General features: G+C 42.1%; 1 protein-coding gene across 14 annotated transcripts; it reads right to left on the bottom strand.

The window, feature by feature from the left end:
* Positions 1 to 1,508: 1,508 nt before the first annotated feature.
* Positions 1,509 to 27,721, bottom strand: MORF4L1 (mortality factor 4 like 1). Of its 14 annotated transcripts, none has more exons than XM_074599800.1 (14): positions 27,578 to 27,720; positions 22,715 to 22,761; positions 19,481 to 19,548; positions 17,567 to 17,632; positions 17,067 to 17,153; positions 16,591 to 16,671; positions 13,889 to 13,951; positions 8,508 to 8,533; positions 7,804 to 7,892; positions 7,385 to 7,486; positions 5,728 to 5,816; positions 4,271 to 4,443; positions 3,857 to 3,941; positions 1,509 to 2,230 (listed from the first exon to the last, which is right to left on the bottom strand). In XM_074599800.1, the coding sequence occupies exons 1-14, from the start codon at positions 27,615 to 27,617 to the stop codon at positions 2,146 to 2,148; spliced, it is 1,101 nt and encodes a 366-aa protein (XP_074455901.1). In that variant the 5' UTR covers positions 27,618 to 27,720; the 3' UTR covers positions 1,509 to 2,145. The 14 variants fall into 14 exon arrangements, with proteins under 14 accessions (XP_074455901.1, XP_074455903.1, XP_074455913.1 ...); XM_074599802.1 differs by having other exon boundaries at positions 17,567 to 17,593; XM_074599812.1 differs by lacking the exon at positions 13,889 to 13,951 and adding an exon at positions 19,907 to 20,028 and having other exon boundaries at positions 17,472 to 17,593; positions 27,578 to 27,696.
* Positions 27,722 to 27,921: the final 200 nt, after the last annotated feature.

Here is a 27,921-nt window from a genome sequence, read left to right as displayed (position 1 = left end):
TCTCCCTCCAGGCCCAGGCGTGCGGCCACGCACAGGAGGGTCCCTCAGCCTCCCGGGGGGAAGGGCCACACTCACGCCCCCGGCACCGGAGCAGCCCTTTGGCAGAGCAGGTCCCAGATCCCAACATACCGCGGTCTCCTGCAATAGCATCTGTGATTAAAACCTGGTATTTTGCCTAGAAATAGCAGCTACGTAGAGCACAGCCAAGTCATGCAATGCTTGCAATAGATGTGACCAAAACCCTCATTTTTCCTCCCATACCCGCCCCAAACAGCTTCACTCCGCTGGCAAAAGGGGTGCCGAATGCACGGGAGACGGAGCTCCGGGCTTTGCTAGCCACCAACGAAGCCGCTTCCAGGGGAACTCTAGATCCCGTCCCACGGACACAGGATCAGGGTAAGGTGGCATTCGCCCCCCAAAACAAAGCTGATGCGCAGAGTTGGGTCTCGCCGACCGCCCCTCTGAGCGGGCTGGGGAATTAGCATCCACCCAATGAAGCGTGTAGGCACGCAGTTTACAAACAGAAAGAAATTACTATAAGATTAACCTAAATGAGCCGTTACAGAAGAGTTTCTCAATACGCCTAAAGGCGGAAGGAGACGTAGACAAAAGACTTACACAGGAGATGGCTCCCAGACAGAATTTAGTGAGGGCTGGAATAGCGAGTTCCTAATTTCATGATGCCTGAGCACGGAGATGCTGCCTTGGGAAACGCACAGGAATGAAGGAAAAAGAAACAAAAGCGAGACAGGACAGACTGACACCGTGGTGTAAGCCGCGCGTTGTGCGGCTGAGTTAACTCCGTTAGCCACCTTTCCAGAAAACGTGCGTAAGCTTGCAGGGAACTTGCAACATCCAGAAGAGAGATAAGCTTTCCATGCCTGATACTGAGAGGCCAAAGCCAAGTACAACACAAGTCTGCCCGTGAAAATAATACACACGAGGCACCTGGCAGCGTCAGACCCCCCTTCTGTCAGCATCAGGTCACGTTCTCTGACAACCATTTCTTTACCACCTATTTCAGCTTTCGCCACAGCTCTTTTTGCAATGGGACTGAGACAAGAATCTGGAGCGCGGGGGATTGTCACAGCTTCCAGCAGCACACCAGAGCCAGCAGCCCGAGCGGTGCCGCTCACGGCACACCTCGCTTCCCTCCGGCTCACCACTTCAGATGCTGCTACGCATAGAAGATCGAATTAGAACAGGAGAGGGACTGACAGAAGCCAGGCAAAGCGGGCTCTCGGGGTTCTAGCTTTTAAGAAAAAGCCTTTAAAGAATTCCGCAACAAATGGCGTGAAACTGCACTATCACTACTTACCGACTACGTAACGATCCTGCAGAAAAAGGATCCACTTCACCCACTGGAACGGGATGCACGGGCTTAGAATTAACGAGAAACAGAGCATCTCCGAATTGACATCGCAGAACTTATGCTACACTTAGATCATACTTGACACGACACTGTCATACAGGAGCAACTGACGCAAATACAAACATTAGAAACAACATTTGAAATTAAAAAAAGTTTATTTGAAGATTTGTAAAACAGCTCTGTGAAAGACCAACATTTCCAAGACACTACGATATGATAATGCATTTTCCTATTGTTAGAATATAAAAAAAGTCACAGTCCTTGAACTATCTAGGTAAAAGCATACATTTATGGACCAAACATTTCACTTCCAACACCAAGAAAAAGTAAACGCATTTGAGAGTCAGACTAATCAATAGCACTGACACCAGGTGAGCACAACCCTCCGGGGTCTGAGCGCCTGCCTTTGTCATTACTACGCAATAAAGCGGATTAGCGAAGCAAATCTTAACGTCAAAACGGACCCACGAGCACTGACGAGTTCATACAATGAAACAGCATAACGCATTCTTTTTACATTCCACTGATGCAAACGACAGTAGCAAGCCAGAAACACCAAAGAGTTCCCGTTAAACTCCAAGCTTCCATTTCGGGACAAGAAGTCTTCAGAACTTGCAAATGCCAGTTCCACTTTAAACACACAATTTTATTCACTTTATGTTTACATAATTTGTGCAATAGAGACATGTGCAATAGAAAGGTGAAGAACAAGATGCAGAAGTAGACAGCGTTACAAGGACCCAATTCTCACTGCACCGCAAAGCGGCACAGTATTATACTGCTTTCCGATGATACTCAGGAGGGGCTACTTCATAGTCACTGGCACTAAACAACGCAGAGGAATTCTTTGCTAAATACCTACGGAAAAATAATAAAAAGATTAAATTACCTTCTTGCCCAAAGTCTCCATTGTTCAGCATCACAGTGAACTGTTCGGTGTTTGCCGAGGCTGTAATACATGATTTCGAGAGGAGAAAACCAACATGTATCTACTAAAAAGTCAGCTGTGTAAAGCAATTGAAGGTTTGACAGCTCATTCAAAAAAAAAAAAAAAAAACAAACCCAAACAACCAATTCCAAACAAGTTGGCAAGAACTCTGGCTCCAGTGAGCACAGGCAGGTTAAGATTAACAGTATGAAGCAGTTCACATTTGAGGTTCAGTCAGCAGCTGTACCAAGAACCGATTTACTGCTGATCGCACGCAGAGGGGCAGAGACAAGCAGCAGGACACCACGAGGTTCTGTCTGCACAAATACGGAACCTAAAAGGCTGAACGAATGATGGCCGGAGCAAAACGAGCAAGGGCCAACTGAGTGCAGGGGCAGAAGACAGGCATTATATGCCACTACTGCGCATGGAATGGATTCGGGGATTTCCGGGCAAGGCACGGGCTTCACATTTCTGTCTTTACAGCTGAAAGCTCTTTAGCACTTGCGTTTTCTTCAGACTTACCCAAAAGACTACAATCAACTGAAGACACCAGGACTATCCCAGACAAGTTTGCCCTGGAAATCAGGCTGAGCCATTTCTAGCTCTGCTGCAGAGCTGTCTTGGATTTGCGGAGGGTTTTCTTTCAGCTTCCAATAGCTTATCCAACCGCACAAAGGGAAAAGCTGGTATTTGCTGGCAGAACAGCTCAATACTTCGTTACCCTAGCTATTTACAAATCCGTATTTCCAAACACTATCGGTAGGCCACCGAAGCCTTATGTGAAAACACACAGAACATTTCTCCTCTCCGCGACATAATCACAAATGGAAGTTTACAGCTTTAGTAAATTTGACCAAGAAAGTCTGCCAGTCCAGCAAACGCAGAGCTGTGCCAATGCCGTCAGCCCGCACCGTTTCATAGCGCACACCTGGCCCCACACGTGTGTGCACTGAATCTATCTGTGCACTGAAGAACCACAATACCAAGTTCCTCCAGCGCGGTCCAGACGCAGAGAAGCTGCTGAAGTGACGCTCGTACATACGTATGGGGGAACACAGGTACGACACCGAGCTGAACTTTAATTCCACTTTACAATCTCACAATCAGGAAATATTTACAGATGAACTAAGCAGCAAGTGACCCCATAGTTCCTGATTACTCAGCAACAATTGTTGTTGAGTAACTGTTGTCTACTTTAATAGTTTGCTGTAATTGTCACCTGTTTTTTTATAACAAGTACAAATGAACATTGAAGCGTTTATTTTGAAACAAGTAGCAGACTTGGACAGTTTAAAAGTGCAGACTAATAGATACGTAAACACTCCTCTAACTAGCAATAACCTCAGTATAACTGGAGAGAAGTTAAAACCAGTCTTGCTCGTGTTACCGTACGGCAGAGTTTGAGAAAGCTTCACTGCAACCTTCAGTGAAGATGCCGCACGCAGGCCCAACATTTTATTTATATATACGTTGATTAATAATTGTTCACATTACAATGGCCTGTGCTTACTTAACTCTTTCTTGCTTGCTTGAAAGACTTAAAAAGTACTTACTTTAAGAAGTCATGCAAATAGTTTAACAGCAAAGCCAGACTCTTCTCATCAAGAGGAGTGTAAGCCAGCATAGCTCCAATCCGTACTGTTTCAAAAGAGGTAGCACTTGTTAATTATAACGAACAACAACTTCAAGTACTTAAGAACAGTCTAAAACCTTACAGCAGCCCAGGAATCTATTCCAATATATACAAGCTCACCTAAAATAACTAGACTGTTCAAAATCCATTTCCATTCCAAATCCCTGAATGGCTCTGAGATTTTTAGGTACGTGGAGTAAGGGAAGAATGAAACCACATGTTCCACAGCTGCCTGTCAAATTTCTGCGGTTCACACCCACTGAGACTCAAGACAGGAAAAGGAAGCATTTGAATACTTCTAAACCGCTCTTCAATCTCTAGATGTCATACTCACCAAACAACCTCAGCAGGTGTGGGGCACCATAGACTTGAGACATTGGAGCATCTGGGTGATCTGCTAGAATTTCAGCATATTGGGGCCTCTCAAACTTGTAGAGTAGTTGAGTTCCCAGCATGACATTGAAGTATTCTTTAATTCCAGCCACGACCTCATTGACTGCATACTCCCTGGTAAACAGAGAAGACACTGCAAGTCTTGTTCTAGTGACTGGATGGACACGAGATGAGTCTCGGCAAGTCCACCAAAATCTGAAGGCTTGTAAAAGATCTTTACGATTTTTCAAGGAAATTTGTCTGGAGACCTTCAAATGTACAGCCACAGGGAGCACTGCATTTCAAGACTTCCTTTAAAAATGGACTGTCCTGAACTCAGTAAGAATGTAGGCAAACCAAGAAAAGCCCTGCTTTTAGTCATCTACTCACATAAAGAAACTACCTCTTAGAGCTGCCCTCTCAAAGCAACGTAAGCATTTATAAGGACACATAACAGCTCTTCTGTTTTCAACCAAAAGCTAATCCCAACTCACACCAGTTTAAGAGTACAACACTACAAGTAATCAGACTGAACTGCTGCTAAGGGAAAGGGACAGCCACACAGTATTTCAGGCAACTGACCCTTTCTAACCAGGGCTCTCAATGCCATATTCCTGCAGGCCTCCAACTTCACAACTAATTGGAGAACAACCGTATAGGAATTAGCAGTGACACTGCACAGCTGAGACGTATAACCCTCACTCCACCCTGCAAACAAGTTTAGAACAGACATTAGGACAATTACATAAAAGAATGCTGAAACACCCTGACAAGTCAATAATATGCTTCCTCTTGAATGGAAGAAAATAACTTCACATTTCTAGTTCCTCTCCCTTTTAAACAGGAAAGCTTCGTTCAAGAGTAAAACACACCTTGTTTGTTGTCAGGGCTGGACTGCTGGGGTAATTACAAATAAGAATCTTCAAAGTTGTCACCTCAAAGTAATTAGTTTTGCCCATCTGATTCTTTTAAAAGTCATCATCTACCTCCCGGTCCCCCCACCCCTCTACCTCCATGAGAGTCCACCCATACAGTAACACTTTGCTCATCAGCTAGGTGGCTTGTTTGAGAAGTTTGTTCAGCCCGTACACAGCAAGTGCCACTGAATTTATTCACCCAACATAGGAAGCCTGAGCTAGAATGAAGAGGCGGAGAACTATTCACTTGGTTTGTATCAGCTTCCATTAAGAAAAGGCTTAAGGAAAGTGGGGGAAGCAGAAATAACATCCAGAAAGCAGAACTGCATTCTTGAATTACCCCTTCAAAGATTTCTAAACTCCCCCGTCACGTTGGTCTTGGAACATGAAGCTGGACATAAGGCTGGGATGTGTTTAACAACCTTACTAAATTTTCCATGAAATACAAGTCCAACAACAACAGCAAAAGAAGTATTTAAGGTTTGATATGACCACTACTTACTTGTTATCAGTATTTCCTCGTGACTTTTTGTAGTTTGCATAATCCTCTAAAATGGAGTCAACATTCTTCTTGGCAGGAAGATAGAAGAGCTACACAAGAAGCAAAAATCGAAGAAATACAAGTTACCTAATTTATGCAAACATTTATATCTGCATGCTAAATTTAAATCAACATACATAACATTTCCAGAATAAAATTAGCAGGTTAAGATGTTATAGTTGTGCATACCAGAAAACCCAAACTGTAACAGCAACTATATCCATGTTTCCATTTAACATTTGTGCTGCTCGACAGCAACCTGATGATGAACTGCTAAAGTCACGCCAAAAGTCAAAGGCACGCAGCAAAGCACACACACTCCCCTACAGACCAGCTGTTACAAAAGCAACAGTGACCATTTTGCCTATTCTTCTCTCTGCTCTTCTTGCACCCGCAGTTCAGCACCTGGCACTAGTATTGCTGCGAAGCAAATAAGCCTGGCAAGCACCTGCCCTGAAGTTTCACTGCCTGCACGGTTTGAAGAATATTAGAGCCACATCAGAGCTTGCAGAATTGACGACAAATATTCCCAGCCATGATTCACCAAGGATTAACTTCCACCTTTAATACCATACACAGGTCATCTGTACCCAGACACTAGTTCACCTGTATAAGGCAAGGCTCAGTAGTACAGTGAATTCACGTCCTTGGGGTTTTTTTGAGGCATGGGACGCCATTCACTTACCTACTTCCTTTCACAAACGCGCTATAGTCTGAAGACATTTGGGGAAAAAAAAACCCAACCTAGTTCTCCAGAATCAGGGTCAGTGTACAGATAGCAGCGCTTAAGCACCTTTACTGCTGATGCAAGTTTAAGATTCGTATTCACCGAGAGAAGTCAGCCTTATCCATGCAGGACTTGAACAAGACTTTTACGTGTTTGGGATTGCAAGAACAGAGACAGTACCTCGGCGCAGCAGTAAGTCAGAGCATGCAATTGCAGCCTATCAAACAATAACAAACAGCTTTCAACACTATTGTTTTCTTCTCGCCAATTTCAGTAGTGGTTTCATACAAGAAACAAGTCATGATTCATTAACAAGTTAGTGTTTTATACTTTTAAAATGGAAAGCAAAGGTTAATTTACTGTATCAGGAAGCTTTATATGGATCCAGCCTGGCAGAAGTTAAGAATCGCTATCCTAAGCAACAGCTTTCTGTCAGAGCTGTAGAACAACTTAAGATACTTGCAGAACTCGACAGTGTGCAACACATAAACAAGGCAGGAAGAAGCTAAAGCAGGCATCACATGATGGTCCTACAGACCAGTTCTCTACCAACTAAGTAAACTGTTCAAAACATACCAGCCGGTCAAGCTCGCACAGAGTTAACACCACACTTAAAGCTTAAATAAGTTCTTTAAATTATTTGCCTTTCCAGCTTACACTTGATTAGACCAAGTCTATTCTACAATTTTACATGCAACTCTGCTGAGCCATGGTCCTACTCACAGGTGACCTTTGGTTAAAATCCAACCAGAACGAGAACTGTCAAGTAAGCCATCAGGCTGCTGTCAAACTCCACAAGAGATTTCACTACGCTGCACTTGAAAAGGATATGAAATCCTAGTTTTTGTGTCCTTGCCTATACATGGCCAGATTGCTCTTTTGACAAATTACCTGCTTTTGCCTGGTGATCAAGTCCCAGTCATCTACCAGCCATGGTTTCAGCTCTTCGGGGATTTTCACCTTTACTTCAACTCTGTTCATAAATGTTTCTTCCTAAAAAAAAAAAAAAAAAAAGAGTGAAGCCAGACCAATTACTTTCACGTAGCTGTCCAAGAGTCACCCGTATTCCCTGTTTTCACAACTGAAATACACCACTGAACTGAGGAATTACTACGGTAATTTCTGTAGGCTCCACAGGGAACAAGGAAGTGGCTGTTTTTTTCAAGGCCACTTGGGAACCTTAGTTTTGCAAGTTGTAACATTTCACGCTGCCGTACTGCAGGACAAAGTATTGCTGTCTGTATTTCTGAGCAAAGCAACCTTCCTGTTTTCTATCAAAAAAATCCCGTGAGAGAATCATAAATACATACACTTTCAACCGTTGGATCTACTCGAGCCCTCTTCTTCCTCGGAGGCTGAGGAGTCTCACTGGTACTGCTCCCTTCTCCAATTCCTGGAGCTGTACAGAAAAAGAGAGACATTATGCTGCTTAAGAAGTCTGGCATGTCAGTAAGAAATACCAGTAAAAAAAAAATTTATAAGGAAAGTAAGACTCAAGATTTCTCTCAGGCCCCCTTTTCACTTGTTTTTTTGTTTTTGTTTTAAGTATCACTTGTATTGTGGAAGTTCCACATCTTTGTGACACTTTAAACTGCTATATTTACACTTATCTGAAGATGGCAGTTTCTGCATTAAAACCAAACCAATAAGTCAGTATCTGTAACATTCTTCAGAAGAATTTTTGGAACCAGCAGCTCAGCTTTGCAGATATGTCACATCTCAGTAAGAAAACTAAGTTTGACTTATGAAATTATTTCAACAGCTCTATGGCAATGTCACTTTGCTTTTAATTTTCAAGAGGTCAGGTTCTCAACAGACCGAAATAAGTAGTTTGTGTACAAACCAGAAAAGTATGAATTCCTCCTGACCAAAGGGGAAGGGACATCTGAAGTCCAAGAGGAACAACACAACGCGATAGTAAGTAAACTTAGTTGAGGTGGATTTAAGGTCTTATTCCAGCTAAGAATCCTTCACTAAGGATATCCACTTATATACAAAATAAAGACATACTTACTTTTCTGTTTGTTCTTTTTTGTTTTCCTGCAAGAAGAACACAGATTATTGCAAATATAAAGACAGCAGTACTTAAAGAACTGAAAGTAGAAAGGCAGAAAACCCGTCCACTAGTTCAGACCGATGAGGGAATACTCAGTAGCCTATGGAGTATTTAGATAAAAGCACATGAAAGAAATGTCAGATAGGACTTAGCATCACAGTTATGATACTACAGGATTTTTCATATAACAGGTTGCAATTCACCATTTTGGGGGGGGGGGGGGGGGGGGGGAGAAATCACTAAACTTAAACCTACAAAACCCCAGAAGGCATGCCAAGAACACAAGTATTTAAAAATGGTACTGACTGACACTTAAGCAAGTAACATCTCCAGATGTTTTATACTTTCCAAGTGCTCTTGGAAAACTACACTAGATTTGTGTTTTATTTCTGTATTTCAGGGATCACAGAGACAGAACATGGGACAAGGAAACAGAAGTGCTGGGAATTATCAGATAAGTCTCAGTGAACTGAACTGACTTCCAATAAAGTAACGAAAAAAATAACCCCACACCATTTTACCACTACAGAAGTAGAGGGAAGTTTAAACATCACTATCAGAACTAAATGCATGAAGCTGCATGAACTGCCTACAATTCCATCATCAACTTTTAAGTGAGATCACAATTACACTTGCCACTTATTAGAAACATTTGGAACAGTACTAAATAGCATTGTCCCTTCTATTTATCTTCTTCCAAAGGCTTCTTTCGACACTTACTGTTCCTAATTTACACACTTCACACTTCTCTAAAGTCTCTATCCTTAGCCCTTATTTTTATTCAAGTTTAAGAACTGTACTTCTAAAAATTTCAAACACACCTGAAATACAATGCACATGACATGTAAATATTCAGACAGGTCAAGTGTACCAATGACAAAATTAAACTGTCCTAACAGGTATTTTTGTTTTCTGAACTTTGTATATTTACTAACCGTTTTCAGAAAATTTTAAGTACTACTAGTCGTGTTTCAATTTGCTCACTATTTATAGAACTCCAGTTAAACCTCTCAAAAAATTGCAGATTGTGTGGATAAAAGTCTTTACCAGTATGAGATTATTTCCTTGGAAATTCACCACTACCTCAAGTGATTCTTGTCACAGGCTTCGAACTGGGTTTATCTGGGTCAGGAAGTAGGCAGAGTTTCTAGGAAGGTCTGAAGGCAGGAAGAGTAAGGCTTTTTTTAAGCTTCAAGTCACAAACAAGCATTAGACTTAAACTGTGGGCAGAACAAAGATCATCTCTCTCCAGGAAGAGGGAAAAATTGCCAAGTTAAGTCACTGATAATGGATTTGTGTATTGAAGAGAAAGTCTTTTCTTCCAAACCTAGAGTAAACAATGAGGAACAAGGAGTTCTTTCCAGAATTAAAATCACAAGATCAAAATAATGTTAAGCATTAATCTAGAAGCAGAGTCTTAAAAAACTGGACCAGACAGGCAATATACAGTGCTTAACTACTGCAATGAAGACAGTAAGCACATCTATGTCACTGAAGCACAAAGTCTAGCATAAACCATTCTAGGCAGTTGCTTTTGCTCTCCCACCTCATTCCTTCTATTTCCTGACTCCTTATATTTCAAGTCATATGCCTCTGCTTCAAGTCAAAGCAGCCATCTGTTTGCAAAGTCTAAAAGACAGATCCGAGTTCGGGAACAAACAGAAAGAGCTAAGGTTAGAGACAGAACATTAGCAATTGGCAGATTTTTGACAGCCTGTACAGCAGACGGTCTGGAATAATACTCGGCATTCACGAGGTGAAGGCAGCTGTGCAAGGTGAAGTGCTGCTCTTGTGCAGAGGACCTGAAGCGTGCAGTGCACTCTGTATCCAGGAGAAAGACGCAGCGTCTCTATCAGAGAGGCTACAGAGAGCCCTACTGATAGAAGTTGTAGCCCAAGATGAGCGGCACATCTTAGATAACTAGATTCCATTAATCAGACCAAGCAGACTCCTTTTGAGACACACAGCTGAAGAACACCATGCATGTTCCTCACGATGGCAGATAACGCCTTTCTGCAAGTACCTATGGAATGCAGGTCCTGAGGCGACACAAAAAGATGAAATCTATCTCAGATAGGTTAAAACACATCCTTTTGTGCCACTTCACAACTGCATTATGAACAGCAAGCCCTATACTGCTGTACAGAAGCAGTATAAAAGCTTTTGCAGACTTCTTTTCATACAGCAAGTACAGCCCAGCTGCTATTTTTCATTCACATATTTCTCTATTGACTGGCCTTCACTGAAAACTGACAAAACTAGAAAGCAGCAGAGAAGTTTCAAGGAAGCTTCTGTGGAAAGAGTTTTAAAAAAACCTGAACAGTGGTGCAAGGTACTAAAGATCCCACAGTTCAAACTTAAAGGATGCACCCTTTAAGTCAGACATTACCTCCTCAAAGAAGCCGGGTCAGCCAGCAGTTCTGGTAGGAAGCTAACCCAGCCCTCACTGCAGGGTTTCATTTTAGCAGAACCAGAACACACAGCTATAACAAGAATATTCAAGTATTAGGGATCAAAACATGAGACTGAATTAGAAAGTCAAAAATAAATTAATTACTGACATAACTATCTGAAATTGTGTAGAAACAAGATAACCAATAGCAAACAAACAGTATTACAGCTTACAGGAACAGCTCACAAGAATGAAATGCTATATATCAAACGTGACAGACTCTGAAGGAAAATAAGCAGCCCATGCCACCACAGCACAACACTGCACTTTCAATCTCAGTATTCCAAACAGGACTACATTCGTGATCAAATGGTGAGACTAAAGGGGGTGCCACAGAAGACAACATACTGAAAGACAGCACTTCACCTTTCTACAGGCATTCACCAGAAGAAAGATAACCAAGTATCTGTCACAGAACCTTGGGTACCACCTCAAGAAGCCAGCAATCTTGGCACAAAAGAGTTGGTGTTAATGCTCTGAGCCCTAAACTGGAGTGTCTTCTGGGACATGTCTAGAGAACCATCAGTAAAAAATAAAAATAGCATAGAAAATAAAATTCAACACAGACAAAAGACATCAGGAAAAAACCCCAAGGCTTTGGAAGACTGACTTACTCCACAACAGTAAGAAGTCCATGACCAGGTAGATAAAAAGTGTTGTGGATGATAACGAGTCTTTTACTTTCCAAAAAATCCATGTGCCTTTTAAAGGGACTTAGAGGCCTATTAGAACCTCCCTACAATAGTTAGTTAAGAAATGAGCAGTAGAGAATGAAGGTAGCTACCACGTGGTCTCAGGCATTTGAGTTAAAGACATCTGTAAGTGCCAGAAAAAGGATATTAGGTGCTAGTTTACTGCTAAAACAACCATTGTAACTAAGCTGTAAGAAATCATAAAGTCTCTCCTGATACAAGGTGACTAGTAACAAAAGAGTAAATGAAGATTCAAGTGTGAAAATAAGCATGTTGGAAGAACGTATGAAATTGCTTAAGCAGCTTGGTCCCTAACTTAGCTGTGAGAAGCGGCATTCCTGTGAAGATTCAGTGAAACCATCGAACATTATTAGCAAAGGGAAAAAAATGAAGTCAGGATTATATACACGTCTCCTGTGCAACCTGACTTTAGAAGGTGCACAATAAAACTAGAAGAGGTAAAGAGAACAAAGAATAGTTGGTAGTGCGCAACAGCTTCTATACTGGGAGTAACCAGGCAGACGAGGGCTTTCTCAAGCCGACAACTGGGCAGGAATAAGAGGAGAAATGTGGTAGAGGTATCACTAGCAATAAAAGGTGAAGCTCAAAGAACTAATCAATCTTTCCTCAAGATAGATGAAAGAGACCAAAAAACCAAAGCAGCAGACATTAAAAAGCCAGGAGTCATCCTCTTTCCTCCCCTCTTCACAGTACTCAATTAAAACGAGAACACGCTGCCATAAGATGATGGGGATGCCGAAGTCCAAATGGTTCAGAAGCTATTACATAAATATAAGGCAGTCCTACAAAGGGTTATCAAACCCATCATATGCATGCAGCCTACAGCTCTAAAGTCCCTTAATTACAGACCACTAGAAGCAAAAAGCATATTTTTTTCTAGACTTGATTATCCCTAAGTACATATGACTGGTGACCATCAGACAGCACTGAGGTTAGGAAAGTGTCCGGCTAGCCATTCCAGCATTGTTACAACCCTAGACAACTGGCACGTAGGCAGCGTTCACGTGCGGCTTGACATTTACGGGACTTGAAGTAGCTTGCGAGAGCTACTAGCTGTGCCAAAGATAGCAGAGGATGCCACAAGAGACACGCAGCAGGAGCATATGCTTTTGAGTAATATGTTCTGATTAAGATTTCTATTAGAAGAAAAGAAACCAGTAACTCACAAGTTGAGATACTGTTTTGAGAGCATCTCTGATGAGACTGCTTGGATATAGATCATTTAAAAACAGATCCTATTCTCAAGTTTGTTATTCAGTGCCATATCTTCCCTCCAGAACACTCTCAGTTACCCTTCTTACTTTCCAAGCACCTGTTAACTCTGATTGTTTACTGTTTTGTTCAAGTTAATCAGGCCCATGAAGGGTAGCATAAACTCAGAAGCTGGAATTCAGCAGAGCTACATATAAAACTGTCTGGGGAAGCCAGTATCTGTAGCCTTGTATTTCATTTTTGGCAACCTGCTATAACCATACAATTTTTTTTTTTTTTTTTTTTTACACTATGGTAGCTTCTAGTTATCACAAGATGAATAATTATTTTAAAAGTAAATGTATACAACCTGCATTTCAAGCATACTTCTATTTGATCAAATATTGCTTACAAATAGTCTCAAAAGCTTTTTGAACCACTCGCAGTTTACAGTAACAGTTATTCTGAATAGACTTGAGCCAACAATAAAAATACAGCATATTAAGAAGCAGGTTCAAATCTCACATTTCTAACACCGTCTATCGTAGCTGCCTCGCTCCCAAGCCTTACAGAAGGGAGGGCAGGTTGTTACCGATTTCCATAGAAGCAGAACTCCAGTAAGCATGCAGACCAACTGTAACCTTCTAGAACTAGCCACCTTCAAAAACCTGAAGTCAGTTGTCCTCTCACTTCTTTTTAAACAGTGGACACACTGAATGCATTTGACTACTCATACTGTACCCTACCCCAACTGAAAAGGTAGACATTTCAGAGAAACTAAAAACTGATGGTCCATACTGGCTTAAAAAAAAACCACCACCAAACGATATACTGCAGTACTTATCAATGGTTAACTGAAGTGCTACCAAAGCTTACATCATTACAACTGAGGACTTTAAGAGTCTCTAAAAGAAATCTATGAAAGCAAGGAGATTTGGATTTCAGGATGAAAATCCTGGTTTGACAATCCATCCTTAACTCACCGCGTCGATATTGTAGGGGTCTCCAAACAGCAAACAGTATGCGCTCCATCTCGTCTGAAAAATCTAGGCACAATGGGGGTTGAGTTAAGGAAAGAATGTCAGACCTAGTGTTTAGCCTTAAAGAGAATCTATTTAAGATTCAAAAATTTACCTTTTTAGCAGCTTGTTATAGTCTTACTGAACATTCCTGGAGGATAAGTTCTGCTTAGATTGTTATTTCCTGCCCAGTATTGTTTGGCTATCTGAAGAATAAGTTTCAAAGTATGTGTTACCTTTCCCTTTGTTCAGTCCTCCAAGAATGCTACAAAAGGTAAATTTTGAGGCCCAAATAGGTTGACAGTGTTACCCTTTTAGAACAGTTGCGTGATCAGTTTCTCCCCCTCCCCACCAGCAGTACTGTATGTTATCTGCAGTGACCTTATATTTACAAGGGAACAATCCAGAAGTTTTACTTTGCAACTGTATTTTGAGATTTTTCAGAAGCCATCTTGCCTTTAGCTGTAAGCAGGGTCTGAGAAGCAGCAGTTTGGTCAATCAGTATCACAACCCTGCACCACTGCTAGGGTAAGCCAAAGTATCTCCTCTCCCTCAACATCCAAATAGGGAAGAAAAATAGGGAGACTTTGTTGAAAGAAACGCAGGTATAATTTAGAAGGATGCATTGGATGCTGGTAATGGCTAGAGACTAGGAGCAAGATCAGTGCAACAAGCATATGGGACCCTGTTATAAATAACTTTCACAATGCAAGACTGCTGTTCCAATGACAATAGTTTTCCTTCTTCCCCTTTGCAACTCTGAAAAGCCACCATCAAGGAATTAATTTTTTCCAACCAACATGAAACAGAAGTTTCAGAGAATTAGGTTACTGTCTGTTTTGCTACGCTGGAAACAACCACCCATGCTTAGGATAGTCATGACAGCAAAGAGCAAAGCCACTCCCTTTCCCCAGCTGGTTTCAAACAGAGAGTAAAGACAGACCTGGTAACATGCTTTCAAGCTTTGGAGTTACACAGAGGCTTAAGATGAAGTCATTTTTGCTGTGTGGGTCTCCCTTGGATGGCACATTATTAGGCGTGGTTGAGAGACTTAAGCCAACTTTGATTTCAAGCCCAGGTTAACATTTAGCAGTATGTTACCAACCAGAGAGAACAACGCATCCCGCTGCAATCAGCCTGAACTACCAAGATGACTAAAGCTGACAGTATGGGGAACCTAATCCTGAAGTTACTATTGGGATGTTCTCTATAATTGTAAATGTCTATAATTTGCATTGAGTCATCACTACCTGTGTCAAAGTTACACATGAAATTGATTTTACTCCCACTGACTAAAATGCAAGACAACTCAGGTGCAACAACCCCTTAAGCAGCCAAATTAGTAATGGTCATAATTTAGATGTACTTTAATTAGATTTTAATGACAAACATTACACACTGTCTAAACAGACATTTGGTTTGGGTTTTTTTTCACCCCCAAATGAAGACAAACAGGTGACTAGGTCCCTGTCAGAGGTCCATCCTGAGCTGACAGAGCACACCAACGCCCTGGTGTTAAAGTACCTCAGAATCTACCACAACAGACCACAAGGGAGCATGCACGCAGCATTATGGCCAGATCCATCAGACTCCCAGAGAGCAAGAGACAATTTACAGCCTTGGCTAGGCTTTGACCAATTCTACAGTGAAATCTGTATTCAGGATCTAAAGAAAAAAACCCAACTATAGCCACTACCACTGCACTTCTCAAATCAATGATACATCTTTCATAAGAAGGTTGCCCATAAATGAGACATGAGATCTGAGGCTGCTGCCAAATGCTCTTCTTAGGAATTGATGTCATTTCAGCAGCTTCCTCATGAAGACTAGAATCATAAATGAAGTCAGGAGTTCAAAACATCCCATTAGTAATGACCATCCTCATAGTTAAGTGAAGCGCTACCCCAAACGGAAGAGTTTCATGGCACATGAGCAAAGCAGTAGAGCTGCACTGATTGTATGAGAATCTAAACATAACACCATACAAGCCTGTTCTGAAAAACAAAAAGGATGGAATGAAAGAAGTCTGACAGTTACATCCTGAAATTATTTTTTCTAATAGACATCTGAGCTTGCTTCTGGTCTCTTAAGATGCAAAACCATTTTTAATACCATATGGGTTTAGTTTTGTCAAAAACAGCAAAACAAAGGCTCTTTAAATACAGTTTTAACAATTGTACAGAAAGAAGGCAAGGCATTTTAAGGATTTTATTCAAGAGTGCTTGCACAGCTTGGAAGAACTGTAAAATTCTATATAGAAACCGATTTCACGGAGATAAACGAGTCTTAAGAGGACTCACCACTTTTTGAGTGTCAGTTCACTAACTTAAGAGGAATAGAGTGCAAAAAACGTACAGAGTGTTAGTGTCTACTCAGTACCTCGATTCAGTATTAAACACTGCACGATCTAAGAAGGCAGTTTTAATAAAATACTTCAACAAAGGCTTTTTTGATATCACAAAAGTGAGACGACTTCTGTGTGGGTTGTATCAGAAGTAACGTAGTTTAGCTTGCAGAACCATTCTAAAAGATACTATTTAAAGATCAATAATAGTAAAACTGACAAGCAAAAGTCTGGGAAGTTTTTTGGGTGGGGTTTTGGGGGTAGGTTGTTTTGTTTGTTGTGTTGTGAGGGTTTGGTTTTTTTTAAATAAAAAGCTTCTTACACTTCAACATTTTTCTGCTGCAGACCAGAAGTCTTCTTGCCTGGAGCAGCACCTCTCATCTTCCCCTCTGCATATTGTTCCCTTTAAAAAAAGGCAATTCGTAAGTAAGACTTTAATGGAAAAAGAAGCTTGTTTTCTCTCAAAGGGTAACAGGTTATGTAAAACATCTAGAGAATGTCTATTAAATGGCTTTGCAAATCAGTATGCGTCATAAGCAAGAACAAATTCAACTCAGCATTAAAATTTAGGCTTCTTCATACAATACTTACCATTTTAAAACCAAGTAGCAGCCTTCTCTTTCTAAACTGCTAGAGGACAAAAATCAGAGCACCTCTGTAAGCCAACGCATCTCAAGAATAAATGTGCATATGAACACCTCTTTTTTTAAGCTCACTAACTTCTCTTGATATGTACTTGTTGGATTGAAGCTCTGAAAAAGTTATTTACTGACAAGAACTTCTAACAAAAATACTTACTGATTGGCCTTTTGAAGCTCTTTTTGTTTCTGCAAATTGGTATCCACGTATTTGAGCACTCTGCTTTCTGGAACCCATTCATCCCAGCTGAAAGAAAAAAATCAAATGATCATTCAAAACCATTACATAATTGCACTCTACACACAATAGTCAATTAAAAGTTTGACAGTATTTGAGACTGAACTCTGCTTTTGTGTCAAGTCATGGACTGGCACAACTGAAAGTGTAAATTACCAAACACATTCCCCACTGACTGAAGCTGTAATGATTTTTCTAGGGAAGTGTAACCCTCAGTCATTTCCAAAGAGTTTCCCAAACTTGAAGGATGGGCAACTTAGAAGGGAGGGGACTGTCTTTAATTTAAAAGCATCATCTCAGGAGAAAAAAAAAATATTCTACACTTACTAAATTATGGGACACCTGTAGCCATATTATGAAGCAAGCTTCCTTTATCTATTCCAACATTTTATAGGTTAACAAATTCAGCAATAAGATCTTACTGTAAGAAGAAGAGCTCTGATTTCTGTCTGTGAAGGAAACCAAGATGGTATGAATATTTGAAGAATCTGAAGCGAACGATTTAAGAGAACAGATGTTGGGGAAATTGCCATTACGAGCAAGAATTCCGCTTTGACAAAGAGTGGATAATCTGAGCAATGTGACAATTAATTTCAAATAAAACACATTAAAAGTGGCCAAGTTATTCTAAAGTACGCAAGTTAAAGCTCTGCAAATATAGAGTTCTGTGTCATTTTCACTTCATGGCAATAGCTGCCAGTCTTGGAACATGACGGTGGCAAAACCAATACTACTAAAGGAGTACAAGGTCTTCAAGAGTGTTAAGACAAGGCAAGCTCAGCACCCAGAAGTTAGAGAAACACGTGTCCAGCTGTACACACATATTCAAAGACTATGTTTTTAGGATAGTGCTTTGGTCAGATATTTAAGCCACTTATCTTTATCCTGGCTGTACAGCTGCAAGAGACCTTCAAAAGAAGTGCTATATAACTGTACAGTGCATTATACTGTAGGATGAAGAAGCTTTTTTGGTATCCTAACTGTTGATATTTGCAAAAAAAAATATTAAGAACTCAAGCAATTAACAAGTAGCAAAGGACCATAATTATAGAAACCAAAATTAAGGAGTCATATTGCCCCAGTTGTCTAAATCTTGCAGCAATGCCACTTTTAATGTAGTTAATGGGAAGCTTGAAGGCAAAAAACCCTCAAACAGCGCAAGCAAGAAAAGCAGGAGTCACGACATCACTTACAGCACCCTTCATCAGAGGTAAACAAGGAGAGGAAGTATGAAATTTATGCTGCCTCATTAATATACAGCAGTCACCATAAGAACCAATTACACTCCCCATAACTGTTGGTGTTTACAATAAAACGTTTATCTGTCCACTTAGCAGGAAGGGTGTGCGGATGCATTTTAAAAAGTTACATATTAAAACATGAAGTTCAGCTTTCAGTCACATCAGTGAGATCAAGACACTAGTGACTAAGAGTCTTCACTTGAGAGTCTGTAGCACTGAAATGAAACAAAACCCAACAAAACAGGAAAAAGTGCTCTCTGAAAGACTTCTGCAGTCTGAAGAGCTGAAGCTTTTAATCACTAAAAAAACCTCCACTTCTCCTAAATTCAAATCCTAGTGGCAGAACAAAATTCAAATGAATGAAAGAGACAAGTACATAAATGCAATAATCACATGAAAGTATTCACCTTTAATAAGCTGAACCTTTATTTCATAGAGGCACTTGTATTCCTCAGAAATCTCTCACCTAGAATCCTACCATGTTGGCAGAAGGGAAAAGCATCTCTAACTTTACCTTAGCACGAGAGGCAAGAACTGAAATACAGGCTAAATGTCTGAACGTGCTCCTGTGAACGACTAAACCAGACACCCTTTCCTATTCTGAATGCAGACTTCACTAAGGCATGCTTCTCCAAGTCTTTGCTACCAAACTTTGCTGCCAAAAGTGGAATAAAAGTAAAGTACACCGTGTATTTGAGTAGAGTTTTGTTCCACCTCAGTACGGGTTGCCTCTCCTACCAACACATAATAAGGAAGTTTTTGTAATAGTTATTTCTGCCAGGGAGAAATTACAGTAACTATTTTCAAACCTGAACAAGCAGAATGCTATAAAGCATTCCCGTTAGTCTACTGACACCCTAAGCTAGTTTGTCTATACAACCAGAGCTCTGAAGGAAATAGTTAGGCAATGTTTTCTTTGTGTTACTATAAATCATTGGCTTATGTATAAAAATCATTTAGGTCAATTTCAGAAACAATCTCCTAACCACACGGCCATGGTAGTGCTAGTCCATCAAGCTCACATTCAAACCGTCAAAGCTAGCATTTTCCCATAAAGGAAAATTAAATACTGCTTTCATTTTATGCAATACTTACTTTTTATTCCAACCACTGTAATGGATAAAGTATTTCACTTGCTTGTCCTTTATGGCAACCTTTACACACTGGAACAGAGAAGAAAGTTCAGTCAGTACCACTGAGAACAACGACATCTGAGTGAGTTTTGCTTTTTTAGCTTTCAGAGTTTAAGCATGCAGAGATTTCCATGCAAGCGACTGAAATACTGGCAGCTATTTCACAGCAGAAAGTCAGTTCTCTAACACAAGTCACTGCCTATTTATGGATTTGGAAGGGCTAGGCAAACAAGCGACTCTGCTCAGCCATCCAAAGGGACGCCTTCGTTCTCGAGAAGGATCAGAAACCCCTGAGGATGACCAGAGGAGTAAACAAGCAGTCCCTTCGCTACCCCCAGGTTAGCCAAAAGCCATTCACTAGAGAGCTTGTTCACATGCAGGCCCCTACCTCACAGACAGGTAGGCTGGCTGAAGTAGAGGAGTCTTCAAAAGTAAAATAAATAATATGGATCTCTACAGCCACAGAGACAGCATTATATTCAGTAGAAAGAGTTGCAGTAAGGGCTTTCTCTAGGTTAAGAATGTATATATGAGGTAAATAAAAACAGTTATTTCCATCAAAAGACTGGCCTATGAATACAGTAACTTCCTCACATACTGATATTAAGGTGAGACCGTTAAAAGAGGGAACACACACATAGCAAGGTTGCTCCAACCACTCCACAGCATCACTCCGATTCCGAAGCATCCCTCACAAAGTTTTCTAACTTACAGCTTAGCAGATCCCTACTCCCAGCCTGCAAGACCCTGCCTCAGCTCAGAGGAGTATGTTCAGGTGAGCTCGAACAGCTGTGCACGCTACCTGACAGCAACACAACTTCCTCCTACCCCTGCGGCCTGGCACGCAAGAGCTCAGGCTACCGCATCCATATAAAAGAAGAAAAACCACAGACAGATACATGCCTCTTCCTGGAAAAAAAAGCAAACAGCAAAACAGCCCAGAACAGAAACTACATAAGCCTAGCTAGTTTAATTACATGCCCACCATATGTCCCTGAACTTCTTGGCGATAACAAATTAAATCCACCAACTTCAGCATTTCATCCAGAAAGTTACCAAGTCTTGTTCTGCAGATGCTGAGATACAGATGCCACTGTACCACTTTAACAGCGAAGTAACAAGGATGTTGCTCAATGAAGAAGCTCTCTTTGGTTCTAGCTTTTAGTCCCTTTTTAAGGATTTTTTTCCATTGAAGTAAAAAATTACTTACAAGTCCTAATTGCTATTTTTTTGCCATGCTAATTGAGTCACCTCTAAGTATTTGAGGGCAGTCTCTTCTGCTGTACAACGTTTTCTCAAGACCATCGTGGTGACCTCAATGTGGCGTAACCTCTGCAGTTAAAGCGGTCAGAGAGGAACATCGTATTTCAGTACTAATCTCTAAAATGCCACATATAGAACTTAAACTCAGTCTCACCTAGACTTGCAACTAGGAGTAAGGATATCTGAATCCTGTTTGATATATTACTGCACCAGTGGCTCATTTTGACAGTCCTGAAGTTAAAGCCAGCCGAATACAGCCTGTGTGCTTAAGAACTGTCTACTTGTTTTGAAGAATATGAGAACTGAGCATGAATTAAAAAAGATTCAAATATATTTCTATACCAAAACATTCTCCTTCCTGCTGGAGAAGTGTCTTAAGTGAATCTCATTTACCTGGGCATTGTACAGAGGTGTACAAACAGCTACTGTTTGCCATAATTTTTCATACTACTCTAACACAAACAAGTGCTTCTCTGATCATCTCCCTATGGGAAGTCAAGGATATGGCCATCAGGAACAAAATAACTTATGTATTGAGAATCCAGAAGAAAAATAGATCAAAGGAACAGGAAGAAAGCTAAGGTTATTATTCATTACTGCCTACAAAGTACCTTTGTAAAATTAAACCCAGTTCCTTCCACCATTTCAGGAGCCCATAAGTATCCAGACTCTCAACATAAGTAGCCAGCCAAAAGCTATCTTGCCACCTGGGAAATCCCTTCTAGCACCAAGCTGGCAGAGCCAGTTCCTGCAACCCTCATTCCACCTTTGCATAAAGGAGAAGAGGAGCACAGCACAGCACAGAGAAGCACACCATTGTAGCAGCTCTGGGCTGTTTAAGTGACTGAAGAGTTAAGATTGCTGCTAACAAAAGTTTGCCTCCCCAAAAGCAGAAGCCTTGATTACTCTCCTCTCTGTACTAGCACCTGGGCAGGCACTGGCAGAAGACAACACTCTGAGCATACATTCACAACGAACTTGTCCTCCAGTTCTAGAGCAAGGGAGAGAACAGAGTAGAATCACTAAAGTGAAAATTTTTTAGACAAGCACGTCCCCTGTCAATGCTCTGGATGTTATTTTAACCTTAGAATGACTATTTCCTATTAGCATGGAAAGAGATGTCAAGTATTTCTAACTGCCTCTCTACTACTGCCTCTCAGAAGTCATCCCATCAGTTAACATTTACTGACACCAGAACCTAAAGGATTTAAATCTCAGTTTAAGGTGTCCTAGGAATTTCTGCAAGTCTTCTAATCCATAGAGCTACAAAAGCCCTTTTTTTCAATTTCAGTGGAAAAAGGCAGTCAGATTAGGAGCTATACCTTCAGTAAAACAGATGGCGTAGCAGTGACACCTGCTTAAGGCTCCGGAAGAAAAGCACTTGGTGGAAAGCGTTCAGCAGAGGCCTGCCTGAAGCAGGAGGGATACTCCTACAAGTCACAAATTTGCAATGCATGGTTTCCGCAGTTAAAAAGCCAGAACTGAGAATGCCAATTCCTTTGTCACTTTAATCCCGCATTATCTTCTGCGGTGTTTTCCCATTTGAAGACCACTGATTGTACTCAGCCACCTACACCTCTGAGGAAGCTCAAACTGCAGCTAAACTTACTAGCTCATGCATTAGCCCCAGCACCAAGTCCTACGGGCACAAATGCTCTCCAGGGTTCTGGGAACACAGGTGTACCAGATGTTCAACACATAAAACCACCCGGCCTTTAGTAGTTTACCAGAATAGCTGCATAGTACCACCAGGTTTTCTGAAATTTTTCTATAATGTAGAGCTCCAGGATTTAAAACTAATTTCATACATTATCAGATTTTCCTTCATTTTAGTAAACCCTATCTAGTGAGGCACAGCAGGTAAACTAATACAATTCCTTATTTTCTTGGGTAACAGTCAGAACCGTTTGCAGCAATAAGCAACCACACATACCTTTGCTTCATAAAGGAGAGGTCCATGAAAACAAAGCACTCGTTCACCTGAAAGAAAATTGCAGATAAACATCTTAAAAAACCATCGATGTGCCATTTCTGTGAAATATATGTCATCCAGTAAAACACAGAATGAATCCAGTCTCCAGCCTAGAAAGAAGTTCAAAGGCAGAATCAAATTTAAGAAGCGGGCTGGTGTTTGAGAAGCAAATTCACTCTCATACAAAAGAGGATCATAGCTCTGATTATTTAGGCCACGAAGCAAAGATTCCTGAGGACCTCCCTGAAGGGCGCTCACACAAGGACAGCTGCATGCAAACCACGTCCAGGGCTGCCCCGAGTTTTGCAGAATGGCTGGTTACTTCAGCAAACAATTGGCACCAAAACTTTCATTCCTGCCCGTACCTCTAGCCCCTGCCAATTCAAGTTATAGGTACCTTATATCCTGTTGAAAGGCTGGCACAGAGAACTCCTTCAAAGCCTTGAATTTCAGATGCAGACACCAAAACACACTGACTCGATAGAAATGGACTACTTCAGCCTAAGTACTCAAGCAGTAAGTAGGTAAAACCATATTACTGTAAGGGATTCTTTAGTCTCCATGACATTGCATTTTGATTCAGAGCAGGAAATTAGCTCTCGTAAGAGATGTCACCTCTGCATGTTAAGCTTCTGACAGAAATGAAAGCAAGTGTTGTTAGTGCTCCTTTTCCTGCAGGAAGCACACCACCTGCTATTCCTAGTTCAATGAAGTCCGGAAGAGAGAGACCCTGACATTGTTTCCCCCATCCGACTTGCGGGGCAGAAAAACGCCAGGTTTGTGCAGCAGCAAGAAAAAATGTTCACCTTGTGGCTTTTAAGTAGGAAGAGATTGTTCTTCAGTCTATTTTTTTTCCCCCTCAACGGCAAGGTCTAATTGTGCGGTTACCTTGTGGGAATTTGAACGTACTTAACACAGGATATCTGAGTACAGATGTTTCCTTCTTGAAAGCTGCAGTACCTCCCATTTTCAGAGACAAGCTGCATAATGCACTCCAGGGTGTAGCACACATCCAGTTCTTGCCACTGTTTCCAGGACATACGGGACAGAAGAGATCTGTCCCAGGCAGCGCGTGCGTGCTGTGCAGCACCCATGTGCAGGTACTTATTCAGTCCCAGACTGGGCTGGGAAGGCGGCACACAGAAACAGGCCAGTTGCACAGCTCTGGATTCCTTCTTCCTTGTGAGCAGCTCAGGAATGACTAGGGTGGGGACAAACCAGTTCAGGGGCTATAGGTTTAAAAATACCCTCCACTGTAAATTTTACTGCTCTTCAAAACAGCTTTCTGCATATTCAAGTGATAAATACAGTCAGTGGCACATCATACCACTGACTTTGACTTTCTTGAATCCTGTACAATTCTGGCTTTATTTGCCTCTTTAGCCTACAGACACATGACAAGACGCTGATGAAACTTTTAACCAGATGTGCTCTGAACAGGCATGCTCTCTGCAAACAGAAATTAAATGTCCTCGTATCGCAGGGTTTGGTTTTTTTTTTGTGAGGGAGCAGCTCTCGCACTCATTCCCAAAACACAGTTCTGGCAGGGTCAGTGCGGTTACACGGTTTATCAGGTGGCTGATGACGAATCACCTGATTTTGCCTGAAGCAGATGAGGGAGGATTCAGACACACCATTTCACCACCAAGACTGGGAGACAAGCAGATACAGCAATGGCCTCTTCTCACATTTCATCTAACACATCCAGACTCCGATTGAACAAGATGCAACTATAAATGTACTACTTCGTTCCTATGCTGACCGGAAAGAACTGCGCATCTTTTAAGATGTCATTATCATCCAATCGGTAGGATCCCATGCTCTCCATCGAACTGGAACAAGTATTCGCAGTAAAGTCTAAGAACACAAAACTATGTCAGAAATGTATTTCAACCGGTAGAATTCTTCTACATACCGAGAAAGAAAAAGGTTTAGAAAGGTTGTCACAGAAGTGCCCATTTTGATACATTCAGTACTTTTATTAAAGAAAAAAAAAAGTGTCTTTATAATCAAGGCTAACATTAGAATTGACATTATTATCCTCATGCATCATAGTCCTTAGAAGTGCTACTGGAAAACACGTCTCTATTTCAATTATTATGCAAGGGCTTTCTAGGCAAGATGTCCAGAGTTACCAAGAACTATTTTTTTTATGTTTAAGAAACATAACATGAATCTCAGTTTTGCAGACAGGGTTCTTCTGTTTTGATGATAACCTAACGGGCTCTTGCTCCTTCCCAGCTGACTGCAGACACACACAAAGCCTCTCTTCTGAATCTACAGCCCATTCTCCCCTACACATTGCCACCGCTGCAGCGAAACACCCGCACCTATTCCTTATCCCAAAGACAGCATTTGTAGGAGAACAGCTCTTTAGCCAAAATAGCGAGTAGAAAATATCAGAACATGCTCTGTTAGCACCCCTAAATGCCAGCCTACAAGCAGCATTTCTGTTGCATGCAAATGGCTGCCACGCTGGCCAGCGCGTACTGCTCAAACATCAGTGAGGCTGGGAACGGGCACGTCTTCTGGCTTCGTGGCGTTGTCAAAAAGCTTCACGTAAGGAAAAGCTCATGGAAGTCACAATTCAACCGCCTACTCCTTCGAGCATTTCACATGCAGAGTACGTATAGAAATAAGAGGTTCTCAGTCTGTGGACCAAGGACCCGATACAACTACCAACAAAGTCTTCCCATCCACACCAGAGCGGGAGGCTTACTAGCATCTTCAGAACACACCAGAAAACACAGAAGTCTCATCAGCAGACAAAAAGACTGCCACAAGCTACTCAAAAGTTGAACTTCACATCTGAGGCCCTTCACATATTTTATATTTGCTTTCAAAAAAAAAAAAAAGTCAGTGCAAAGATGCAGAACACCTGAGGTACCTACAACCCTTAACTCACGGTTATCCAAACACTGGTCTCATTTCTCATGCCTCCATAAAAACATCAGCCCCTTCATTTTATGGGGTACTCATACTTCTAGCTTGACATTTAGGATTTCCTAGCTCTTACAGGTTTTTGCAATGAATTCAGTCTGGTCCTCACCCTTTGCTTTGTGAAAAATGCCAATATGGGTAACCTCTAAGTCTACCTACCATTCTTTGATGTACATTTAGCTTGAAAATCTATAATTAAAATAATTTTCATTTGTCTGCTGGAAAGGGCCGCAATAAAGCATTTAAGGTTTAGTCCTGCAGGAAGCTTTATTCACAGCACTTTTCTTCCTTTTAATGTTACAGTTGAGAACACAAACACATTTACATTGGTGGAAAAAAGCCTAAAAATTTTAACTTCTGTACTAAATTTAGGTTGCTCATATTCCTACAGCTGTGAACATAATTTCAGGCTGGAATTTACTTGTTTTAGTTTCTGCAGTCCACTTGATTTCATATTAATAATTACAATGTGAATCACACATTAAAATCTTGATTATTTCTGCAGGTTAATAATACCACTGGTATTAACGCATGGCATGGAATGCCGATGCACGATTGAACACGCTCTGACATAGGCAGCCATGGAGCACATACAATTACAGTGCTGTTTAAGCTACCCAGAATGGCCAGCTTCCAGCAATTCTTCTGCAAACCGCACTTTTAAAGATAAATCCCAGTTGTGTTGAAAGTCTTGCTCAGAAGCCAATGTGAGGGTCTGGTAGAGAGGAAAGGATGAAGTTTTCATTTACCGTTGTCTAGCATTTTCATTTACCTGTATCAATCACAGCCATTATCTAAAAATCAAAATGTATGCAAAATAAGTCTCAGAAAAAGCATCATACTAACACTTATTCACCTAAAAAAATAATCTGGTGCTTTGTTGTAAATACGGGTTCCACCACAACCACCTGCCCAAATACTGCCCCATGACTCCTCCTGCATGAGGCTCCCTAGCTGAGCTCCTTTTCAAGAAAGAGTAAATAATAACCACGTTTCAAACCCAAGAAAATAAAAATCCTGACAGATTTAGGAGACTTCAACGGCTTTAATGCCAATGAATGTCCATGCCTGCAAGAAAATGAAGCATATTTAGAATAACAGGGGATAGGAAAGCCCCACGCCTTGTGGGTAGGAAAGATGAGGAACAGGAAGAGAGACAAAGACAACAGGAATTCATGCTTTCCACATATTCTCACACTGTTAGGGCTGAGCAGCGAAAGCTAAAATCCAAATAACCCCTATGCTGAGGGGTCACCAACACTGGAACCTGGTCGAGCTGAAGGCCTTACCGAAAGCTTGCCTCAGAGCCACGACCACTGTAGGATGGCACCCTGTAATTAATTAGGCTCTGCTTTATTATAGAGCAGAGACCTGCCCGAGGGCAGCGGCTGCCTCCACCAAGGGCTGGCCCACTGCAGCCCCGATGGAGGAGGGACAGCTGTTGACCCGCCAGGAGTCCCCCCCACGGCCACCCCGGCCCCCTTGCGCTGCAGATGTCCCCGCCGCAGGGACCTCTGCCTCCTCGCAGCCCCAGCGCACCGCGCTGCCACTCTGCAGAAAGAAACGGCAGCGGGATTTCATTCCTCCCCCCCCCCCCCATCAAACCGTCTCCTTTGTTTCTTTTCGGCCCACCCACCGCCGCAAAGTCAGGGAAACGAACGGGTTTAAAGCCAGGCGCTTCCCGGCGAGCGCTGAGAGATGCGGCAGCGGGAAGCCCCCGCCAGGGCCTGGCCTCCCCCCCTCAGCCCCACCGCCCGCTCCCGACCAGGCCTCTGCCCCCCACCTCCCCTCAGGCCTCGCCTCCCCGCCTCAGGCCCCCTGCCCCACGCCGCCACCCCCGGCCCCCCACACACCCGGACCAGTCCCCCCCCAGCCTGCACTCACCCTCCTGGAATTTGGGCTTGGGGTCCTGCTTGGGCGCCATTTATAAGTGACTCTCCCTCCTCCCGCCCCCTCCCCGCGGGGGCCTCACCACCTCCGCCGCATTCTGCGCGGCCGGCCCCAGCCCCCCCCTCCCCGCGCCGCTCCGCGCAGGCGCGCTCCCCCCCCCCCGAGCCGTGCCGCGCCCCCAGAGTATGCTGGGACTTGTAGTCTGCGGCGGGGCGGGACCACCGCGCGTCCAGACCCCTCCCACGCCGGAACGATAAAGTGTCAGTTTGGTTGTCAGTTGTTGGCTGCGGGGGCCGTGAGGAGTCGTAGGAGGAGGGCGGGGAAAAAAATAAGGCAAA

This window comes from Larus michahellis, chromosome 9 (genome assembly GCF_964199755.1).
Source record: "Larus michahellis chromosome 9, bLarMic1.1, whole genome shotgun sequence".
Lineage (NCBI taxonomy): Eukaryota > Metazoa > Chordata > Aves > Charadriiformes > Laridae > Larus > Larus michahellis.
Note: the sequence above shows the minus strand (reverse complement) of the source record. Positions and strands in the feature narration are given on the sequence as shown.

Excerpts from the sequence above, each read along its gene's own strand:
- MORF4L1 (XM_074599799.1), bottom strand. The coding sequence starts at position 21,744 with ATGCTCAGAGTGTTGTCTTCTGCCAGTGCCTGCCCAG. Across the intron at positions 4,444-5,727 it reads CGAGGAAATACTGATAACAA|GGAGTATGCAGTCAATGAGG; the intron begins GTAAGTAGTGGT and ends TCTGTTTACCAG. Across the intron at positions 3,942-4,270 it reads ACACCTGCTGAGGTTGTTTG|TACGGATTGGAGCTATGCTG; the intron begins GTGAGTATGACA and ends CTTTTGAAACAG.